General features: G+C 53.8%; 1 protein-coding gene across 1 annotated transcript in view; it reads right to left on the bottom strand.

Annotated features, from left to right (window-relative positions):
• Positions 1–2,020: 2,020 nt before the first annotated feature.
• The window catches only part of LOC121458641 (guanylate cyclase D-like), an 87,767-nt gene continuing 67,603 nt past the window's right edge, over positions 2,021–22,184 (bottom strand). Inside the window, exons 14-24 of the mRNA XM_041667947.1 lie at positions 19,918–20,094; positions 19,238–19,394; positions 18,861–19,010; positions 15,756–15,904; positions 13,688–13,851; positions 12,399–12,591; positions 7,377–7,551; positions 7,094–7,192; positions 6,243–6,337; positions 4,519–4,604; positions 2,021–2,129 (exon numbers count right to left, since the gene is read on the bottom strand). Of these exons, the coding sequence (XP_041523881.1) occupies positions 2,021–2,129; positions 4,519–4,604; positions 6,243–6,337; positions 7,094–7,192; positions 7,377–7,551; positions 12,399–12,591; positions 13,688–13,851; positions 15,756–15,904; positions 18,861–19,010; positions 19,238–19,394; positions 19,918–20,094 (1,554 nt within the window). The remainder of the gene's footprint in view (positions 2,130–4,518; positions 4,605–6,242; positions 6,338–7,093; positions 7,193–7,376; positions 7,552–12,398; positions 12,592–13,687; positions 13,852–15,755; positions 15,905–18,860; positions 19,011–19,237; positions 19,395–19,917; positions 20,095–22,184) is intronic.

Genomic DNA, 22,184 nt, shown 5'->3' with positions numbered 1-22,184 from the left:
TGGGCCTTGGAAAGGGCCAAGGTCATTTTGGTAGGCAGCAGCAGGAGTAAAGATGTGGTATCTTTGAGGGGTCAGGGGAAGAGTGGAGAGTGTGCCAAGCAAACGAACAGGGAGTTCGGGGAGCCTGTGGTGGGGCAGGCGGGTACAGCGTCTGGGGGTTCTGGGAGCCTGTGGTGGGGCAGGCGGGTGCAGAGTCTGGGGGTTCTGGGAGCCTGTGGTGGAACAGGTGGGTACAGAGTCTGGGGGTTCCGGGAGCCTGTGGTGGGGGCAGGTACAGAGTTTGCCAAGCTAAAGCCTTTGCAGTTTTCCAAGTCCTCCGCCCAAAACTGTGCTCAGCTGCAGATTGTAGGACTCAGTGATTCCAATCACCTGGCACTACCAGGCCCCCCTCTGCCAAAGTGTGGCCCCATCTCCTAGTGAGGGCCAGGATGGCCCTTCATTGGGAACCCACTTCAAAGGATAGGCTGGTGGGACAGAAGGCCTCTCCGTCACCATCTGAATGCCCACATAGGGCTAGGCTCAGGCTCCACCTGAGGATGTGTGTGAGCTCACGCAGACACTGGGCTGGCTCCTCTCCAGAACCTCAGTGCCCAGCTCTGAAGGCCTCCCAGCTCTGTAGAGCAGAGCCATGGTCCTTGAGGCAGCTCCTTGGGAGAATATTGGGGACCATGGCTGTTTTTTATGGGCTCCTCTAGCAGTGTTAACACCTCAGGAGGCAAAGGTTGGGGAAGGGAGAGGGCATGCTACCCACACCCAAACTTTTTCTGTCTTCTGGGGGCAGGCAGTTTGCAGGGCATGGGGAGGAGTACAGACCCCTGCCCAATTCTGAATGACAGGGAAGGGTAGGGCAAAGGACCTCAGAGGGGCAACTTACATGCCCACTTGTGTTTAGTGGGCCAGTTTGGAGCCAGAGCTACCTCACCCCCCTCCCCAAGCTCCCAGGTTCTCCCAGAGGGGTCTGTGCAGGAACTTGAGAGCGGCTGCCTGAGCCAGCATGGGGACATCTCCTGGGTGACCAGTTGGCTGACTGCTTTTGCATACTACTCAAGTGCCAAAGTCCAGGATGGCCGGGTGGTACAGGATGTCTTCGTGATCCTTGCTTAACAAGATTAAGACCCAAAGCTGTGCAGGTAGGGCGGTCTGGTGGAGAGAATCTGGACACAGTGACCCTATACAGGTTTTCCCAGAACCCTCACAGTCCTACAGTCCCCCTCCCGAGGGATCTTTGGAAGGAAAGTTTGTTTAGTGGTTTAACCTGACCCCCATCCCAGGGCTCTCCCCTCGGTGGGGAAATGAGTTACATGTGTATGCCTGATTTCTCTGGCTCTGAAATCACCCACAGGGATTCGGGGAGCGTTCTTTGATGGGTCGCAGTTTGATGAGTCAGGCTTTCTTCTGAAAGAGAGAGCTCTCATTTTCCTAATGGCCGAGGAATTTGCAGTTCTACACCCTGAGGTTCTGGGAGCACCCACTGGGTCTCGGCATAGTGCTCCCAGCTGCTGACATTGTGGGCTGGTTCTGATGAGGCAGCGGAGGGGAGTAGGCGGGGCTGGGCCCTTCCCGTGGCACCACGGAAATAATCTAAGCAGTCTGAGTGCTCTTAGAGAGGATGAGACCCAGGTTCTGTGTGTTGGGGTTCTGCAAGCTGTGACGGGGGTGGGGGCGCTGTTCCAGCCTGGGGAGCCCTCTCCCCATCTTACTTTCTCAGAAGAACTGTGCCTTTCTCTGGCCTTGGCTGCTTAGCCATGAGGTGGGGACCGCCGTAGGAACCAGGGACTTGGAAACAATGACTTCTCTATATCAGAATGGCTTGTCCAACAGAGTGAATAACTGCAGGGCCAAAGGGAGTATTTCTGTTTTATTGTTTCCCTGGCAGGAGTAAGGCCACCCCGGGAGCCACTAGGGAAGACACCAGCTCCTGTCACTCGTGGGTGGAAGATCTCCAGGGAGCTGATTAGGCATTCCTTGCAGGGGGTAGTGGCGGGCATCTTGGCTGCCAGGTCTGCTCACTGACTTTCTATCAGGGACCTGGCCCAGCCTCCCCTGGCCTCCCGGGCTCAGCCATACTCTGGCGCACTTTGGCAAAGCCGGTCCGGATTTCTTGGTTTATGCGGTCATGCCATGGGTCTCTGAGGAGGATGGAAAGAGGAGGCTCATAAACAACTGGGGACAATGATGAGAGGTGGCTGAGGCCTTTAAAGGTGGCAGGCACGCCTTTCACTCTATGTCTACTGACACCCAGCAGCCTGTCCTGGGCACACTGGGCACACTGGGCACTCGGGCTTGATCATCCCCACCTTTGCGATGTGGGAGAAATGCTCAAACATGTCATGTTTTCTCCACGGCCACCAGTGGCTCCTCAGCTGCCCGTGTGGCCGCCTCTCTGTGTCCTACTTGGGATATGGCTCTGGGAGACCCTGGGGCTGCGGGGTTCCCTGGACACATCCAGCTCACTTTCTCATGCTCTGCCCATAGTGCCTGGAACTGGCCAGCCCAGGCATTGCTTTGGTCAAGAGAATGAAGCAGACATCTGAGGGACAGCCCAGACTTCACAGCAATCCATAGGGGACATCTGTTAACCCTCGGGGTAAAACCCAAGGCTTTAGACATGTTAGGTAAGCAATCTGCCCCTGAACCATACTCCCAGCTGTTAGGGACACTTTTGATGGTAGTTAGCAAGGGCAGAAGGGAGAGAAAGGGAACTTTGTGGGGTGTCTCCCTGAAGTGTGATGGGAGGGGACTCCCTAAATCCGGCCACCTTGGGTCGGTGGCTATGCCATCACATGGTTAGGGCAGGGTTTCTGTCCCTGACTTCTGCCTGACTTTTGATGGAAATAGTGTGTGCAAACAGATGCTTTGTGAGTGCGTGAGTGCCTGTGTGAGTATATACATGCTTGAGTGCATTTGCGTGCATGCGTGTGTATGCATGCGTGAGTGTGTGTGTGCATGCGTGTGTGCATGCATGAGTACGTGTGTGTGTTATTGTGTGTGTGCGCGCACACACAAGTGCAGAGCCTTGCCAGCTCATGGGCAGGCTCTGAGCACAGACCCCCCAAGCCCCCCTGACTGCCTGCCTGAGGCTCTGGGCCAGGCGATGCTCCTTGCAGTTAATCTCCGGTCCCCCCCCCCCCCCCCCCCCGAGCCAGGAGATGAAAACATTTCTGGCACTTTCTAAAGTTTCTGTCTAGGAATGGAAAAGCCATCAGCCACCGGAGCTCTGGCTGATAAATGGGAGCCAGGCCTACAGGGTCCCCAGTCCTGGGACAGGGTAGCCGGGGGCAGAGAGAGAGCTTCCCTGAAGTGTGGACATGGACAGAGCCTGGCTGGGGGAGGGGACTGGGGTATCATCAGGGTATGACCAGGTCGGGTGCACAGAGGGGCTTGTGAGTGGAGCCCTGGGTGCAGAAAGGGGCTTTTGGTGTGGCTCAGTGGAGTCCCAGTCAGTGCTAAAAAGAGATGAAACACTTGATGACCGAAACAAACGAACAAACAAAGGGCTTCTTAAGCCATAGCAAGGGCAAGAGCAAAGGCCCTGGGGCAGGGAGACTTGAGGTGTGCCTTGGGAGGCAGCCCAGGAGCCCGTGAGCAGAGCAAGTGCTGGGTAGGGCAGACCTGGAAGTGGCTAAGCCAACCAGAGCGGTGCTTCCCAATCTTCCTAATGCCCAGACCTTTAACACAGTTCATCATGCCGTGGTGACCCTCCTCCAACCATAAAATTATTCCATGGCTACTTCATAGGTGTAATTTTGCTATTGCCATGAATCTTAACACAAACATCTGACACGCAAGCCCCAAACAGGTTGCAACCCACAGGTTGAGAACCACTGGGTTAGAGGCACTGGTGGAGGGAGAATTTTAACCCAATGCTGGGTCACCTGGGAGGGGGGTACATTCCCAGCCCAACCTCCCCTGGTGGATTGAGCCCCTTGGCCATCCTGGTTCCAGGATACCTGTGCCTGCTCCCTTTGCCTGTGGAGGTTCTTATGTGGGCAGGGGAACGAGGGACAGCCTGTTGGAGGAACCTAGTACTGTTCCACACGGCCCTTGGTGAGGGACATGATACCCCCAAAGATGCAGGGCAGAGAGCATGCTCTCAGAGGCCCGAGCTCTGAGGTCTCTCCCTATGCAGCCTTTTGGTGTCCTTTTAATATGAGTCTCATGACTGTGGAAGAGGGCACCCAGGACACAGCTGGTCAGCTCAGAATAGAAAGACCCTTCGGGCTGGCAGTGCACGGCAAGCCCCTGTGTGCTGTCCCCACAGATGGCCTGTTTATGCAGATTTTGTGGGGATTCAGGATGCTCTCTCATGCGGGCCAACTGGGCGTCTTGGGACCCCCCAAGTGCTCCCCAAATGGACTGGCTGAGCCAGGCTGTAGAGCAGAGATAGCTACCACCCAGCAATGCAGACAGCTCTTAGCACCGGGCAAATTATGTATTTTTCCGGTCTCATTAGGTCTTTGAAAATCTAAAATAATGGGTCATCCCTAATGGGGACATGTTCTGGCTTTGGGGACTCACCCAGGTCTGATAGGCAGAGGTGTAGGGAGGGGCCTGCAGAATCCTACCTTCCCTGTCAGCCAATAGGTCTCCTCTGAGCCCTTACCCTAGAACAGAGAAGAGGTGAGAGATCAAGGCCCAGAGGAAACTCTCCAGGTGAGGCTAAGCCTGCCTCTGCCTCTTGACAGCTGTGTGACTTTGGTTAACTTACTTCACCTCTCTGTGCTTCCTCTGCTCTTCCCTAAAGCCACTGTGAGGATTTAATGATATACTTACCAGTCAGAGAGATGGAGGCAGACCTGGAATGCTAAAACCTGAGGCAGGCATCGTGTAGACTTCCTTCCAGTTGGAAGACCCTGCAGCCTCCCCTGGGACTATGTGGGAAGGAGCTATAGGACTCTGGGGTGTGCTATCCCACCCCTCTGAGTTTCTCAGGGTACACCATGTCCCCGAGTCAAACAGTCCACACCCTCCCCCACAGCCTGCTCCAGCCCTGTCAAGGCCAGGATGACACAGGCAGACACTGGCCCTCAGGAGCTGGGGAAGGCCTCCCACCACTGCTCCTCCTGCTGAGACATCATCCACAGTGTCAGGAGGTGAGTCACAGAGCCCGCCTGATTCTGAGGTCCAGTCATAGCCCAGGGACCTTTAAACTAGGTGGTCCCTGTCTCCTAGTCAGCCATACCCCTAGCAGAGGAACTGGGGGAGGGGACAGGATGGGGAGATTGAGAAGAAGAAACTGAGGGAGAAAGGGAGGGAGGCAGGGAAGGAGGGATGTTGTCAGAGGCTCTTTGTTCCCAGCGGCCAGACTCCTGAAATAATCACACAGAAACTATATTATTTAAATCACTGTTTGGCCAATAGCTTAAGCGTATCTTTAGCTAACTCTTCTGGCACTCCATAGCTTCTCCCTGACTCCACCTACTCTCTCTCTTTCAGCCTGGCTTTACTCTGTTAAACCACTGGCTGAAAACAGCCTTCTTTATTAACCAATGTCAATAAAACATATTCACAACAAAGCTCACCTACCACATCAGAGGAAGGGAGGAGGAAAGAAGGAAGGAAGGAAGGAAGGAAGGAAGGAAGGAAGGGAGGGAGGAAGGGAGGGATGGAGGGACGGAGGGAGGAAGGAAGAAGGAAGAAATGAGGGAAGGAGGGAAATCCAGGGTTCACAGCTTTTCTCTGCCTTGAAGGAGGGCACTCGCTGGCAAGCTCAGCCAGGGTCACACTGTGGAAAGCCGTTTATGGGTGCACAGGGAAGTTATGACAGCCATGGGAGAAAGTGGGGATATTCTTGGGCCGGGGTAGGTTTTAGTGAAAAGTGCAGTCTGAACTGGGTTCTGAGGGTGCACAGAAGCCCAAGAGTGTTATAGAGACAGCACAGGCTGGGGGCCTTCGCCGGATGGGCCTTTGCTTTGCTAATTGCATTTCCTCAACTGTGTAACATGAGGCTGATTTGTTCTTTGCACAATTGCTCCGAGGGCCTCGTGTGCTGCGTGTGTTGGGCACCAGGGCGCTGCACAGGTGGTTCACTAGAGCCCCAACTTCTCTGCCCTGCCCCTGACTCTTGCAAAGAAACAAATGGCTCCCAGGAAGAAGTTTTTCTTGATTCACAATTTGGGGAGCAGAGAGAATCACCTCCTATGCCCAGCTCACACAAACTGGCCTGCTGAAACTGGTCCCCAGGGCAATCAATGTCTGGCCTCTGACATTGATTGTGTTCCCTAGGGCAGTCAGTCCCTCACCTTCAGCTCAGTCTGGCCTCTGACATCAATTGTGTAGCCTTCGTCAAGGCTGAGCAGGGTCTGGACGGTGCTTCTGCTCACATGGATTCTGTACGCTGAGGAGAAAGGCAGAAATGAAGCCACAGCTCCCTGGCAGCGTCTACTTCTCTAAGAGCCTGTGACTCTGGCCCTAGTCATCCTCACAAGGCCCAAACCTCTCGTTCTGGAGACAGGTGGTCACTGAAAGAGCCCAGAAGAACAAACAAGCCACGTAAATGAAGTGTTAGGAGGGGAGATCCCTGGAACACGATGTTTACCTGTGGGGCTACCACACCCAGTTACACAGTGTGTGCCCCGTACAGCGCCTTCTGTGCACCCAAGGCAGAGGCCCTAAGACCTGGCAGTTTGGGGTGGCTTTTTCCAGGTCCTTCAAAAGTAAGGGCCTAAAATGTTAGAGATGTCTCCATGGCGGTGCTGGAGCTGACCTAGCATAACAGGAGTTAGCATGCAGCCAAATAAAATCCCAAACTGGAAGGGGCGGGGTCACCTCACTGTAACAGGAGAATACCAAGGCCTTCCAGGCGGAGCTTGCTAAGGACACTGGGCAAGTCAGTTGCAGATCCAGGAGGAAGACCTAGGTTTCTTGCCCTTTTGAATCATTGTCTTCTCTGCTAATTCTCCCCTGAGATCATCATAAAAACGCCATGGACAGTTAAAGAATACACACCCCCTCCCTTCTGTTCCCTTTGCTGTCACCTAGCATGTGCTGTCACCAGTTGGGGACACGGTGACTAAGTACTGTTTCCCACACAGCCAGTCTGGGTTTGCTGAGAAAGACTCCCCCAGGCGGGATAGGAGTTGAAGATACTCACGCAGCCCTGTGGATTCCATCCTGGAGGCAGTGTTGACAGTGTCCCCAAAGAGGCAGTACCGAGGCATGGTGAGACCCACGACACCTGCCACACAGGGCCCTGAAACCCAAATAGGCAGAAAGTCTTAAACCAAGTAAGGTGTGAATCTGAGTGCCCAGAGCCTTTGGGATAGGGCAGTCAAGGGTCACAGAGCTTTTCTTGCAGAGAGTCTGGATGCCAGAGGCTCAGGAGCAGCACCTGGGGCTGACCCACCACCCTGGCCGTAGCCCCCAGCCCTCTCTACCTGAGTGCAGACCGGCCCTGACGCAGATGGGCACATCGGGTGCATGCCTCATCCGGAAGTTTCCTGCATAGCTAAGTATGTCCAGGGCCATGTTGGCGATCTCAGCCGCATGCCGACTCCCGTTGCGCCGAGGAAGCCCAGATGCCACCATGTAGGCATCCCCGATGGTCTCTACCTGCAGATGACAATCTCGTGTTGGAACAGCCTTTCCTGCACCCAAACCTACGTGCCACCAATCAGGGGGCCCCCACGTCCCCCACCTCTAGATCTCATATACTCTGCAGCCTTTCCAGCCTTCGGGCCCAGGCACTCAGCACTGAGCCATTTAGGCAGCCGATGTCTATAAGGTAGGTGACTGTCTGTCTCTGATAGCAGACCCAGGGAGCAATATGCATTAGGTCACAGCCAGCCAGGGCTTCATCTGAAGGTGCCACCTATCAGGGGCAATCTGATGTCCTGACTCTAGTGGCTTCCATGGATACTGGAAAGAAAGTGGGTTCTAGGGCAGCCTGTAACAGCCTGTGTTCTTCGAAATCGTGAGACTGAGGCAGGAGGATTGCTGCAAGTTTGAGGCCAGCAATCCTTGGGCTGTATAGTAAGACCTTGACTCCAAAGGAGAAGGGCTTGGGGAGGTTTGAAATGACTCAGTGGGTACGGGTGCATGTAGCTAAGCTTGATGACCTGAATTTGATCCCCAGAATCCTCAAAGTGGAAGGAGAGAACTGATCCTCACAAGTTGTCCTCATTCTCCACATACAGGCACACAATCACATTCTCTCTTTCTCTTTCTCTTACACACACACACACACACACACACTCATACATACATACACACAAACACACACACACAAGCACATTCTCTCTCTTTCTCTCTTACACACACATATACACTCACACATACATGCATACAAACACACACACAACTAAAAAGGAGGAGGAGATAAAGGAAAGAAAGTTCTGGAACTAGACAGACCATTGGTTCCACCCCAGCTTTGCCGCTTGTGCAGGCAGAGGGCTTCCCTTGTAGCTACAGCTTCCCTTGCAGCTACAGCTTCCCTTGCAGCTCAGCTTTCTCTCGGTGAGTGGAATGTGTTCACAGAGCCAGCTCTAACACTGCCCCACAGAACCCCTGCCAACCTCAGGACCTGAGGTCAGTGTGATGCCCCCTCCACTGCACCCCCTACTGTCAGAGCTATTTGTTTCTCAGGATACCCCCCCCCCCCGCCACACATCACACAGCCACATATGCTGGCTGTTACTGGCTGTCCCTCCCACAGCCCAGTTCTTCCTTCAGAGCTGGTGTGCCCAGAGATGCCTGGTGATGAACAGCCACCTGTAAGTGAGGTTGTGGCTGCTTGTCATATATATGCTTCCTTCAGAAGGGGCAAGGTCACCGCAGAGGAGAAGTGAGATCGAGGGAGGCCTTCTAGTGGAGTCTAACTGGGCCACTGACTCGCTGTGTAACCTCAACAAGGGATCTTGTCTTCTCTGAGCCTCGTGTGTATCGAGGGCTAAATCAGAGGCATGCTGTGAAGACCTTCAAGTCAAGTTCTCCCTCCTAAGGTCCTTGCTCAGCATGCATGCTTCTTCCGTCCAGGTTTTCAGTGGAGGCTGGGAGTGGGGAAGAGCTGAGGCAGCCGGTGCTGACATTATGTTGTGACTTGGTGAAAGACGGCACTTTCTCTGCTAATCAGCAGAGCGTCCTGAGCCATAGGCTCTTCAACCCTGCCTCTCGAACAGGAGCTTCAGGCTGGGAGGGCAGGCAAGCTTCAGGGCTGTTTAACAGCTTAGGTGGCCAGGGCCTCACACCTCCACACTCCAGGCCAAGCTGGGTAGTCACACCCTTGTCCCCTATCCCCCTATCTTCTGTCCCATGCCTTGTCCTGGGCCCTGAGCCCCAACACTCAGTTCCACACTACAGTCAGAGCAGAGCTTACTCAGCCATGCTGATGCTGGGGTGGTCCTCTCAGCCCCGCCCCACCCCTCCTCCCCACCCCCACCGCTACCACTCTCCCCCCTTCACCCCACCCCGATCCCCACACATGTGTTTGTTTGAATGGCTGCTTTTCAGGCCAGAAAAGATCCAAAGCTGTAACTAGATCCTGCTGCGGACGGGAGGGAAACCAAGGCAGATGTCATGAGTGATGAGAGCGTCACACATCACAGGGACTGGGCCTGCTGCTCCCCACATCTGGAGGGGTGTGCAGGCCTTGTTTGATTTCATTTCCCTCTGCCGGGAAGATGCAGGCCTCTTGGCCAGAGTTCAGAGCGAAGAAGCCAAGGCATGATTCAGAGCAGGGAGGGGCACAAGTGTGAGGAAAGGTTAGCAGAGGCGTGGAGAGACAGGCCAAGGTGACTCAGGGCAGATCAAAGGAAGGGGGCTCCAGGGAGACACCTGTGGGACTCACAGGAGGCTGAGGTGTGGGCTGCCAGACACCACTTGGAGCCATGGAATCCCCCTCCCGCCCCGGCAGCAGGGGGGGTTCCGAGTACTCCAGGGGCAGGAGCAGAGGCCTCTGTGGGTCCCCACCATATGTCTGCAGAGGCTGGTTTCTACCCTGAGGACACTCGGGTTCCTCCTGGCTCTGTTTCTGTCTGTGCGGCTGCAGGCAGGCCTCCGTCCTCTCTGGGGCTCAGGATTGAGCCACCAAGTTCTGCCAGGGGGAATTTTGAGAGCACCAAGCAGAACACCTCACAGCGTCTAGCAGGTAAGGGAGCCAATGGGAGCCTGGAAGTCTGGCTAAGTCTGGAGCAGGCAAAGAGGAAGAGGTGGACGAACCAGGAGGGGGAAGGAGCTGGTGAGACTCGAACCCTCAGAGAAATACGAAGGTCCACAGAGAAGGAGGAGTGGCAAGTGACTCAGGAGAGGTGGGTCGACTCCATTGTGAACCACTGTGACCTGCCACGTTATCCTAAAAGAGTCTTCGTCATGAAGAGGGTGAACGTCCTACAAGGGGCTGAGGACCCAACTGTAAATTCAAGCCTTGGGTTCACATAAACCACGGGCTTACACCATCTCATCTGTAAGTTAGGGGGCCAGCACCTTCCTCACAGATCAAAGCCCTTAACACAGCATCCTGTATACAGTAGGTGCTCCATAAATGCTGGGACAGACACTACAAGTAATGCAGTCAACAGTATGCTTGCCCGACCCATCCCCTGACTCCTTCCAGAAGCTGCCCCTGCCTTACTCCACCTCCCCCTGCCACTCCCAGGGCTATGGCTCAAAGACCACACAGGGGGATGAAAGCCAACAGGGCTGGAGTAGAATGACACCTGAACCCCCTTCCCCACTTTCTCTGTCCCATTTGGAGTTGCCCTGGGCACCAGCTCCTAGACCAATAGTAAGAGACTGGGTTTCAGGAGGCAGGGGGTGGGAGGCTGGGCTGCAGGAGGCAGGGTGTGAAAGGCTGGGGTGAAGGAGGCAGGGGTGTGGGAGGCTGGGCTGCAGGAGGCAGGGTTGCAGGAGGCAGGGGGTGGGAGACTAGGGTGAAGGAGGCAGGGGTGTGAGAGGCAGGGCTGCAGGAGGGTCTCTACAGCACAGTGGAGCTGCAGAGGAATCAGTGAGCCCCTTGCTCTCCCAATCGCAGCTGACACGTGCTTCTATGTAAACTGCCAGGATAAAGGTTGTCTGATCCACAGACAAGGAAGCAGGCCCAGAGAGGGGAAGATATTTGGCCAAAGCAACACGTTTGGCCACTCTGGAACGAAACCCAGGATCTAGAGAGACACTAGAATCAGGTCACAGAAGGTCTTGGTGCCTCTGCCAAGACCCTGAAGCCTGTCCCCTCTCTGCGGCTGCTGGCCCATGTTGTGCCCCGCCACAGTGACCCATCTGGGTCCCATGGCCTGCTGAAGTGGCGTTACCCAAGCTGGACGGTGCTGGGGAGAAGTTTCCTCTTCTGGAACCCTCCCTACTATCCTCACACCTGTTCTTCACTCCCTCAGCTTTCGGCCATTGTCACGGTCACGAGGGTTATTGCCATCTAACACCTACAGGACTGAGAGTCCCTGCAGGGTGGGACTAGGACTGGCTTGTCTCTACATCCATGCTCCAGACACAAAGGGGCCTGCCCATGAAGACGATAAAGGATAAACAGACAGACGAAGGACGTGTGAGCATCGTGAACAAATACACCCCGATGACACTCTCCATCCCTCCTTGGAGCCACACCCCTGCAAGGTGACTGCAAGGGCTCCCATCCCTGCAATGTGGCTACAAAGTCTCCCATCCCTGCAAGGTGACTGCAAGGGCTCCCATCCCTGCAATGTGGCTACAAAGTCTCCCATCCCTGCAAGGTGGCTACAAAGTCTCCCATCCCTGCAAGGTGGCTGCAAAGTCTCCCATCCCTGCAAGGTGACTGCAAGGGCTCCCATCCCTGCAAGGTGGCTGCAAAGTCTCCCATCCCTGCAGTGTGGCTGCAAGGGCTCCCATCCCTGCAATGTGGCTACAAAGTCTCCCATCCCTGCAAGGTGGCTGCAAGGGCTCCCATCCCTGCAAGGTGGCTGCAAGGGCTCCCATCCCTGTAGTGTGGCTACAATGACTTCCATCCACATCTGGTGTTGCTCCTCCCCCATCTTCCAGCTGGCCATATCTTCTCCCTTGGCCAACAGAGTCTGTCAAGGAAAGCAGTGTGCCAAGCTCAGGTAAGAACTCAAGAAGCCAGCACGCCTCTGCCCTCTTTTAGAACCCAACCACACATGTAAACTATCTCAGAGAGTGATAGGTCAGAGCTGAATCCCTCAAGTCAAGGTTCCAGAGACAGAGAACCAAGCTAAGATCACAAAGCTCCCACCTTGCCCGCAGCTAGCTAGCCAGAGGTGTGTGTGTGAGCCCATTCTGAGGCTTGTAACCCACGCTTTCTCCGTATGCTCCTGGACTTTGAGATCATTCCTTATACAGCAACAGTTGTGTAATGTTGCAGTTAACTGATGCAGATGCACACATATGTGCATGGAAACAGATTTGCAGCTCACGGCTTCAGAGGGAGGGAGAGGAGGAGAGTCTCCTACTGTCCTCACCTTATACACATCGTGGCTATCCAGAACAGCATCAAACAGCGTGTAGAGGTCATTGAGGAAACCCACCACCTCAATGGGCTCACTCAGGGCTGAGATGGTGGTGAAGCCCACGATGTCGCTGAAGTAGATGGTGACCTGGTCGAAGTACTCCGGCTCCACGGTCCTCCCCATCTTTAGAGCATTGGCGACGGACCTGAAGGGACAGGAGGGGCCAGGTGAGGACCCCGTTTGGAAGCTGGAGATATGAGAGGGAGGAAGTCCCTGGTTGGCCGGTGTACCAGTTATGCTGAGCAGACCTGTCCTGACTTCCTAGGAAGTGATGGGGAGCACTGTGGACACTCCTTGCTCCCAGGACATGGGCAGTAGGAACCCAACACCGGTATAAATAACTCAGTGCCCAATGCATGAGGAAAGGCTAGAAGGCTAAGTCAGATAAATGAGAAGCAGTGAAGTGGCAGCAGAGGGGGGGGAAGGATCAGTCGGTAAGGGTGCTGTATAACAGTGAGGACCTGATTTGATTTCTAGAACACACGTGAAAGTCCAGGGTTGTATGCATGCTTGCAATCCCAGTCTGAGGAGGCAGAGCCTGGAAGAGCTCTGGGGTTGCCCGTCAGCCCAGCCAAACCACAGACCTTGAAGAGAGACTCTCCCTCAAAAGACCAACGTGGAAGGTATTCTAAGAAATAACACTTGAGCCGAACTCTGTGCTCACACACAGGCGCACACATGTGTGCTCAGGCATGGAAACATGTGCAGGGGCACGGAGCGGCTGTGCTCACAGACATGCACAAGGGGAACCTAGAACATCAACACACAGGGTTGTTCCTTCAAGGAAAAGAATACAAAACCCGCTTTCCACCCAGAAGGCTGGAGCCGCCATAATTTTCTTCCTAGCCTGGTGAGCTTTGTGCAATCTGTGTGGCCAGAGCCGGCACCTGACCCCCTCAGACCCTTTTCCTAACGTCTTTCTCTGTCACTCTACAGAACCCATCTTTATGAAAGATGTCACATGCTCTTTACAAAGAGTTTCAACGTGGTCGGGTCTGATCTGTATTTAGCTGGTTTTGATCCTCAAAGAGATTCAGGCAAGCTTTGTTGTGCACGCAGGACTGAGTTCCTCTTTGCTAGAACAGTTTTTCGCCAGATCGTTCTGTGTTTCAAAAAGCCTGAAGTGAGCGACTCGGGTCAGACTCCCGAAGTATGAGCTGCCGCGGGCTACTGAGTGGTGCTGCACCAAGCTGCCCTCTTGCCCCCCATGGCTGGTCCCATGGTACCCACAGGAAACTCACGGAGGGAGCATCTGTGAGAGCAGCCTTTCTGTCTTCCGCCTCTCCAGTTCCAGCTCCTCAGTCCGCTCCTGGACCAGGCCCTCCAGACTTTGGGAATACTTCTCCAGCATCCGCAGCATGGAGTCAGCCACACTCATCTTCTTGCCTTGGTTGATGCTTTTGAACTGGAGAAAGAACAAGATCTCAGTTTCACTCGTACGGATCAACACCTCCTGCCCACAGCTTGGGAGTAGCCAGACGGAGCCCCCGGCTGGGGAGATGGGTTGAAGTGAAGGCAGATGTGTGGATCAGGAAGACACAGGAGTTCAGAGGGAGGTGGGGGAATATCTGGATTGGATGAGTTTAGCAGAGGAATTTGTGTTCGGACAAGCATCATCATCGACATTTGTAAAACTCAATTACATGTGGTCTCACAGTAACATTGTAGACAGGATAATCTGTGTTCTTCTCCAAGGCAGATGGATGGATGGACAGAGTCGTTATGGATGGGTGAAAGCATGAATGAGGGCCTGATGAAGGGATGGATGAATGGATGAGTTGTGGGCAAATGAATGGATGGACAGAGGGACAGATGGACAAACAGATGGACAAACGGATGGATGGATGGATGGGCGGATAGAAGGATGGAAAAATGGATAAGTAGAAAATATAAAATTCTGTTTTTCTTCTCCCTCTCTAAGTATCCAGGAGCATTAGAACCAAAGGAAACTAAAGATTAAGGGAAAAAAGACTAAATTCAGGAGTGGGGTTTCTATGTAGAAATTGATCAGTGTTTGGAAGCAAGTTTCTTAGCAACGAAACCAAAATGGAAACACAGATCACACGATCCACCAATGCCCATGCAGACAGCAGAGGGTTAAACCCATTGTTGTAAAGAAAAACAGCTACTGCCACTGCCAAGCGGAGAGAAGCCTCTTTTGGGTCTTCATACCAGGTCGCTGTGGCCACAAGTGACACCTCTTTCCAGCCCTCATAGAAAAAGGCCAAGGGAACAGGGGAGGTTAGCTACCCCAAACAACGGCTGAGAGTTGGCATAGCTGTTCAGGCCTTCTGACCCTGCCCTCTGAGGCAGGATGCAATCCCACCTTCATCATGCTAGCACAGTGTGTGCCCGTAGTTTTCTTTGCCATGGGCCACAGACAGGGGTCTTTCTCAGTCACAGATATGGAATAGCAATGCCAGTGCCTCCTCCCCTGGCTTTCTAGCCAGGATGACCTCTAACCTCCCCAGGGAGATATCACCCTGGTGTTTCAGCCATCTCTGATCGTCCTAACTCATCTACCCGCCATCATCGTGGCCCTTGGAGTTTGCTAACTCTGAAATCCAGAGGGTCATCTGTGAAGCGGGTGCTACCCCATGATGCCACAGTATGTGTGGGGTATGTGCCAATGTCCCAAGGAGCCCTGTAGATCGTCTGGGTCTGCCATGCTGCCTCTGTCTCTCCTCACCTGCCTGTCTGAGATGCTGAACTTCACCTTGGTAATTTGGTGTTGTGGCTGGGGACGATGAAACTGGAACAGGACGTAGATCTGGGTTTGATGGGTTGGCCCTGGGGGAGAGCTATCCTGTTCAGTTAGGTGCAGACTTGCCTCAGCCCTCCAACTGCCATCCCAAAGCAGGCTAGGGGGACCCCAGAGCTCATTGAGTACCCTCACTGACTCGGGGACCAGGACTGTCTCCATTGTGACTAAAGTCTCCTGTGCTCAGGTGCTGGGAGGCCTGGTCCTGGGTGCGGCTCCTCAGCAGCTCTTCAGGGTCACAACCAGTCACCTGGTGAGGTCCCTTGGGAGCTTGCCTCTGCCTCCTGTATCTTCTACAGAGCCAAGACCATGGCAGTGTGCTTCAGAAGGTTGCCGTAAAGACAGAGTGGCTGAGAAAAGGCTGGACCGGCAGGACGGCACACATGGCCCTCTCTTATGGCTGTCCTCCTCAGAGTGGTACTGCTGACGTGTGTCCCCTGACAACCCATCCTTTCCAGGCCCTGGAGATGCATGTGGCCTGCCCTGGGCCGAGCCAGGCCTGTGGACAGAAGTGCTTGTAAGGCCCTGCGCCTCTGGGGAGCACCGACCTGCGTGTAGATCTGGTCCACACTGGGCCTATCATCTGGATCTTCCTCCCAGCACTGCTGCATCAGCTGGACGCACTCCCGGGGTCCCTGGTCGGGGGACACCAGTGGCCGGCACAGAGGAGGGGGAGACGCCACCTTCTGGATGATCTCTGCAGCAAATCCCATGGATACCTTGAGTCAAATGCCCTGAGGGATTATGGGATGGGTCTTGTGGTAGGGCAGGGAAGGGAGAATTGGGCCCTGAGGGATTCTGCCAGGACTTTCCATGTCTCCTGCACAGCTGGTCAGGGCACACAGCCTTGCTATTCTCCTGGGTCTGCCTCAGGCTGTGGCCAGAGGAAAGATCTCAGCCTTTGACTAGGAGAGCTGGGATTCAGTTCCAAATCTGCTACCATTCTCTATAGGGTGGCAAAGAAGATGGAAATCCCTTTACCTTCAGTCTCCTCATCTGTGAAACGGGATCAGGGGACCTCCTCTTGAGGGGCGCTGAGGTAGGAGGTGCAGAAGGCAGTGCCTAGCATGTGGCAGGCTCTCCCAAGGCTGCTGTTCTGGAGATTCCCAGCCTTGTGGTTGAAACCTGACAGCCTAGCCCTCCATACCAGTCTCAACACCCGGAGACCATAGCACGCCTCACGAGACTGACATCCAAGACATCCCTGCTCCACCGGGTGAGGCCACAGGGACCAGCGCTCGAGTTCTCTGGCTCTGCCACCCTGTGCCTGCGTCCCACACCCCACCCCAGACAACTGCTTCTGGCAAAGCCAAGAGATCATCAAGACTGAGAAGAAGAGGGGCTGGGCTCTGTGCTCGGACTCTGAGCCCGCAGGTCAACGCAGGACATCGGTCATCTGGACAGGTTGGGCCATAGCAGGGTAACCTCCGAGGAGGCCTGGGGCCCTCCTCTCTTCCTCTACAGTCCCCTTCTCCCCACCCTAGATTGGCCGCCTTGTTGGGGATGGTGAGAGGTTACCATCTCTCTATGGTTTGGGGTAGGGGTTTGTTTGTTTGTTTGAGATAGGATCTCCCCCAGGCTGGCTTCAAACTTATTACATAGCCAAAGATGATCTTAAATTTCTGATCCTCATGCATGCCAAGTGTTGATCCCAGTTCTACAGACGTGTGCCACCACACCTGGTTATGCTATGCTAAGGTTCAAACCAAGGGCTTTGCTCATGCTAGGCTACGGCTCTCCTGGGTGCTCGTCCCGATCGACATCCCTTGCCCTTGGTTGTTGTGCTCCTGAAGCAGGTTTGAAGCAGAGGGCAGCCCACGGCTTGTCTGAAACTCACAGTTCAGCTCAGGCTGTACTCAAATTCGCTATCCTCCTGCCTCCGCTGCCCAAATGCTAAAGTTACAGGTTTGTGCTACCACACACTGGCTATTAATGTCCAGTATTACAAACAGGAAAACTGAGGCTCAGAGCATAAGGGAACATCTCTACAGGCCAGCAAAGAGCAGACATGACAGTAGGCTGGCTTTCCACTCAGTTCATCTAGAGGGTCCCAGCCTCAGGCAGCAGACCCAAGGGCCTCAGACCACAGACGCAGGGAGGCGGTGTGCTTACAGCACGCAGATGGAAGTGATGCAGAGCACGCTCACATGCACAGCTGTGTTTTTAAAAGCACGCCGCCAATTGCATTGTGATGAATGAGATGTAAATCCATTTCAAAGCTTTGCAGATTTCTGAGCAGCGTCTGTCATCAGATAGTAAAAGCTGAGGACAGTGTGGAGGCTCCGGCATTCCGTGTAAGGGTGTGTGTGTGGGAGTGTTGGGGGTGCGTGTGCGCAGATGGCACACGTGTAGGGGCCAGAGATCAATGCCAAGTGTCTCCCTTGATCAACCTCCATCTTACTTTTAAAGACAGGCTCTCTCGCTAAAGCTGGAGCTTGCCAGTTTGGCTGTCCGGCCAGCAATCCCTGGGGTCCCCCTGTCTCTTCCTTTCTGGTGTTGCACCACCACATGCAGCTTTTTACGTGGGTTCTGGGATCCAAACTTGGGTCTGCATGCTTGCACGGCAAACACTTTGCCACTTTGCCGACAGAGCCATTCCCCCAGGCCTGGGTCTCAGCATCCTAGAGGATGGTGAGTACATAGCCCTGGGGTGGTCCCCGGGTCCTCTTGCTGTGCCAAGTCTACTGTTCACACCCACTGCTCTCGACACTGACCTCGACAGTGCTGGCTTCTGTGTAGGAGGCTGCTCACCTGGTCCCCAAGCACACCATGCCTGGATGGGGAGAGCGCCACCCAAATCCCACTTCCCTACTTGAGAAGCCCCTGCCCTGCTTTGAGTAATACTTAAATCTTCTCTGAAAAAGTCATCCCTTACAACCAGGGCATGAGACGGAGTGCTAGAGGGAGTGCTAGAGAGAGTGCCTGGGAAACCACAAAGGGCCCTATGCACACAGGCATCCTCCAAAATGTGGGATACAGGAGAGAATGTGGGAGCCCCCCATTAGCCCATCCCCAAAGCACCCAGGCAGATTTGACTGAGCACCTATCACGTTTCAGGCCCTGGATCTGTGTGCAAATCTGCACACAGGGTGGTTTTATGAGGCAGGCCCACTGGTCCCCATTTTACGGGCAAGGAAACTGAGACTGACCCAAAAAAGATTTATTCAAAATTGCAGGGTGCATGGTTGAGGAGCCGGCTCTAGACCTAGTTCAGAAAGTTAAGCTCTGGATTCTGCTCTTTCCAAGGGTGGAGAAAGCACATTCCAGGAAGAAGCAGGCTTGGGCTGATCCCCATCTGAAGGTCTCTGATCCTCTCACCCAAAGGTTGATGCCCTACCTGGAGGGCCTCACCTGGAAGCAAGGCTTACAGAGCCTATCTGGGTGGTCTTCCAGATGTGAGGCACAGAGACCAAATGCTCCCTGCATCTGTTACCTTGCCCCTCCCTGACTCTCTAAACCCAGGCCTGAAATGGGCAGTGTCCACTGGGCAGGACTTTGGTGGAAGAAGGCAAAAGTCAGGCCCCTATGGATTAAAAGGCCATCCATCAAGAGCTCGGCGTGCCTCTGCCCCACCTTTCTGGCTGAGATACCCCAAAAATCTGCAGGACAGTTCTTTGGGACTGGACAGTGGGATGGGGTAGGAGGACACGTACCTTCTGCTGAGAGTCCCCAGGAGCAGTAGGGTGGGCCTCGGGTAAGCACCTCTTGCAGGATGATGCCCAGGCTGAAGACATCGCCTTTGAAGCTGGCCTTCCCGGATCCCCCAGACCCCCGCAGCAGCTCAGGAGCTGTCCATAGAAGCTCTGCAATTGTAAGAAAGGGTCTCCTGCTGCCAACTCTGCGCCCAAGAGGACCTAGGAGTATCTGTTCTCCTGCAATCCCAGGTCAAGGGCCTTAGGTTCTTCCAGAACAGAAAACCCACCAATTCCAGGTCCCAACACAAAAACTATGGGTACCTCCCCCTCCCCTTGCTTCACAAATGCCAATACAGCACACCCTACAGGTGGCCCCCTACCATAACCCAGCCAACCTTCTGGGTCTCGCTGTGGCCTGGGAGAACAGTGGAATTCCAGGAACTCTTCGTAACCATGGTCAGTGATCTTGAGCACAAAACGGCTGTCCACCACACAGTTCCTGGACTTGAGGCGCCCGTGGGGGAACCGCCAATGGTGCAGATACCTCACACCCTGGGAGGAGACATGTGAGGTCATTGAGGAGTGAGAAGGACCATAGAACGTCCACGGGACCCAGAGGCCTCTGACCTCAACTTGTGTTTGATATTGTCAGATTTCAAAGCTGATGTGGGATTCCTCTCTGTATGCTGTGAATATGTTTATCACCATTGGTTGATAAAGAAGATACTTTGGCCTATGGCAGAGCAGACTGTAGCTACATGGAAAATTCAAACAGAGAGGGAGAAATAAGGCAGAGTCAGACAGACACCACATAGCTGCCCAAGAAGCAAGAGGTGAGGCAGCCTTGTGGTAAAATGTAAAATAATAGAAATGGGCTAAGATGTAAGAGCTAGTTAAGAATAAGCCTGGGCTGTTGGCTAGACAGTGTTGTAGTTAATATAGTTTTTGTGTGATTATTGGGGTCTGGGGGGCTGGGAAGTGAAAGTGGGGTCTCCGTTTACACAAAGCTGTGGGAAATCTGAGCGTGTCCCATCTCCCCACCCCCTTGACTCTTAGCTCCTGGGGAGCCTCTCACTCTGATCAGATCCAACAGCAGGGAGGCCTTGAAGGTCCAGTCGAGCTTCAGGGCCTCATTCCGAAGCAGGTCCTCTAGGCTGCCGCGGGGACAGTGCTCCAGCACCATGGCACAAAACTCGGGGCCCACGAAAAGGCCCAGGAAGGCAGTGACATTCTCATGCCGCATCTCCCGCATCTGCAGAGGCAAACGGCACCTTAGAGACCCCTGGGCATCAAGGTGCATGGATGGGACGGGTGCATGGATGGTGTGAGCTGATGGGTGGGTGGATGGGCAGATGAACAAGAGGATAAGTGGATAGATAAGGGGTAGTGGGTGGGTACGGGTGGTGGATGGCCAGTAGATGGGTGGATAATTGAATGGATGGACTGACGGGCAGATGAATATAGACGGACAGTGATTGGATGGGTGAAGAGGTGGGGGGATGAGCAGACAGACACATTGATGGATAGAAGGGCAGATTGGTAGAAGAATGAATGAATGAGTGAATGAATGAATGAATGAATGGAAGCATCAATTGATAGATGAGTGGAGAAGATGTAGGAACCTCCAGAGTCAGATCTAGGTCTGTTTCTCCACCTGACTGATACCATTGATCTGAATCCTATCAATCCTCTCTGCAGCAGCCTACAATATTGATCAGAAGGCTCCTGACTGCAGCGAAGGAAGGCAGCTCCCTAACGCAGGGCCCAAACTGGACAGATCAAACCCTTGACTGGCAAGGCCTTCTTCACAAAGATGGCTCAGAGATCAACTAAATGGGGAGGGGTGGCTGCATGTTCTCCCTCCTCTGAGAGCCCCAAGAACAGCCTCAAAGCCGTTCCTACTCCTGCCATGGAGAGGTGACCTCTGTCCCTCTCTAAGTGTGCCCTGTTACTACCATGAATTACTGAACACCGCAGGGGCAGTCTTATATGTTTTGGGGTCCAGGTTTTAGGAAATGACAGCTCCTATTTCCCATCTCTTGCAGTACCCCAAGACCGTCCCTGAATCCGGAGAGACCAGTAGACAGCTTTAAGAGTTTAAGAAAGAAGTCAGATCACACCAGACTCCATCCTCACTGGCCTTGCTCATGAATGGAGATCTTTGGGCCCTCTGAACCAAGAAACCACAAGATTTTCTAAAAAGGTTCTAGTAATAAATATTTTAGGCTTTGCACATCTCCGTCACAAATACTCACCCTGCCAGGGAGACGGGATCGCAGCTAGAGACAAAACATAAAGGAGAGAGCATGGCTGTGTCCCTACTTCTTTATAAAGATAAGCAATGGGTCGGATTTGGTCTACAGGTCACGGCTCGCCCAGTTCTGACTGCTGAACCCCATACGCTGATCTCCACCCATCATAAAACTGAACAGAATCACCCAACTGAGCCCTAACCAAATTCCTTACGAAAGTGTAAGTCATAAAAGCACTGCTGTTTTTGACCACTGTGTCTTGGAGTACATTGTTATACTCCAATGGATAGTCAGAATGGCACACAGTGAAGACTCAGAGAAGTTCTGGGGCTACCCTGAAGCAGCCCCCAAACTTGGTTGACCTTTCTCAGAGATGCTGCTCACACTGGCTACAAGGGAAGTGCCTAACTGCCCCTGTCATGTAATCTCTCGGAATTTCATTTCAGATAGCCAGTGCTGGGTATAATAAAAAATAACTAAAGCCACAATCTGATGAAATCCCCCATTTCTCAAAGGCATGCCACTTGCCAGGGACAGTTCTGGGTTGTTCTGTATACACCCTGTCCTTCTCACGGCTCTCCTGGGCTGGGTAGTGTTGGCTCTGTCTTACAGGGAGGGGACACCAGGTGGTCCAGGGAAGTAGGACACCAGGAGATCTCCCTGAACCCTGCCCTTCTCACAGCTCTCCTGGGCTGGGTAGTGTTGGCTCTGTCTTACAGGGAGGGGACACCAGGAGATCTTCCTGAGTTCTGCCTTCCCTCCCCTGTGCCTCTCTGATGGTGATATTTTTGGGAGAAGGTGCTTATACGGTCCTTGATGGTGACTGAAGTTCCCTCGGGAAACAGAACCTCTTCTCCTAAGCCCCAAACTCTGCCCGGCTTATGAGTAAACAACAGATACAGGGATGGATACAGGGAAGCAGGCACAGACTGAGGACCCTTGGTGGTACCCAGATTCCATTGCTGGGGGAGGAAGAGTTTGCCAGAGAGCTATAAGGCTTATGTTACATGGCTTGCGGGATGCTGGTGTGTGATGGTGACCACGATGATGACATGTCACTGGGCAGTGCTAACAATGAAAGCAATGACTC

This window comes from Microtus oregoni, unplaced genomic scaffold (genome assembly GCF_018167655.1).
Source record: "Microtus oregoni isolate MIOR12 unplaced genomic scaffold, Mior012 000018F_ref0000195, whole genome shotgun sequence".
NCBI classification, from domain to species: Eukaryota; Metazoa; Chordata; class Mammalia; order Rodentia; family Cricetidae; genus Microtus; species Microtus oregoni.
This window is presented reverse-complemented; position numbering and strand designations above follow the sequence as displayed.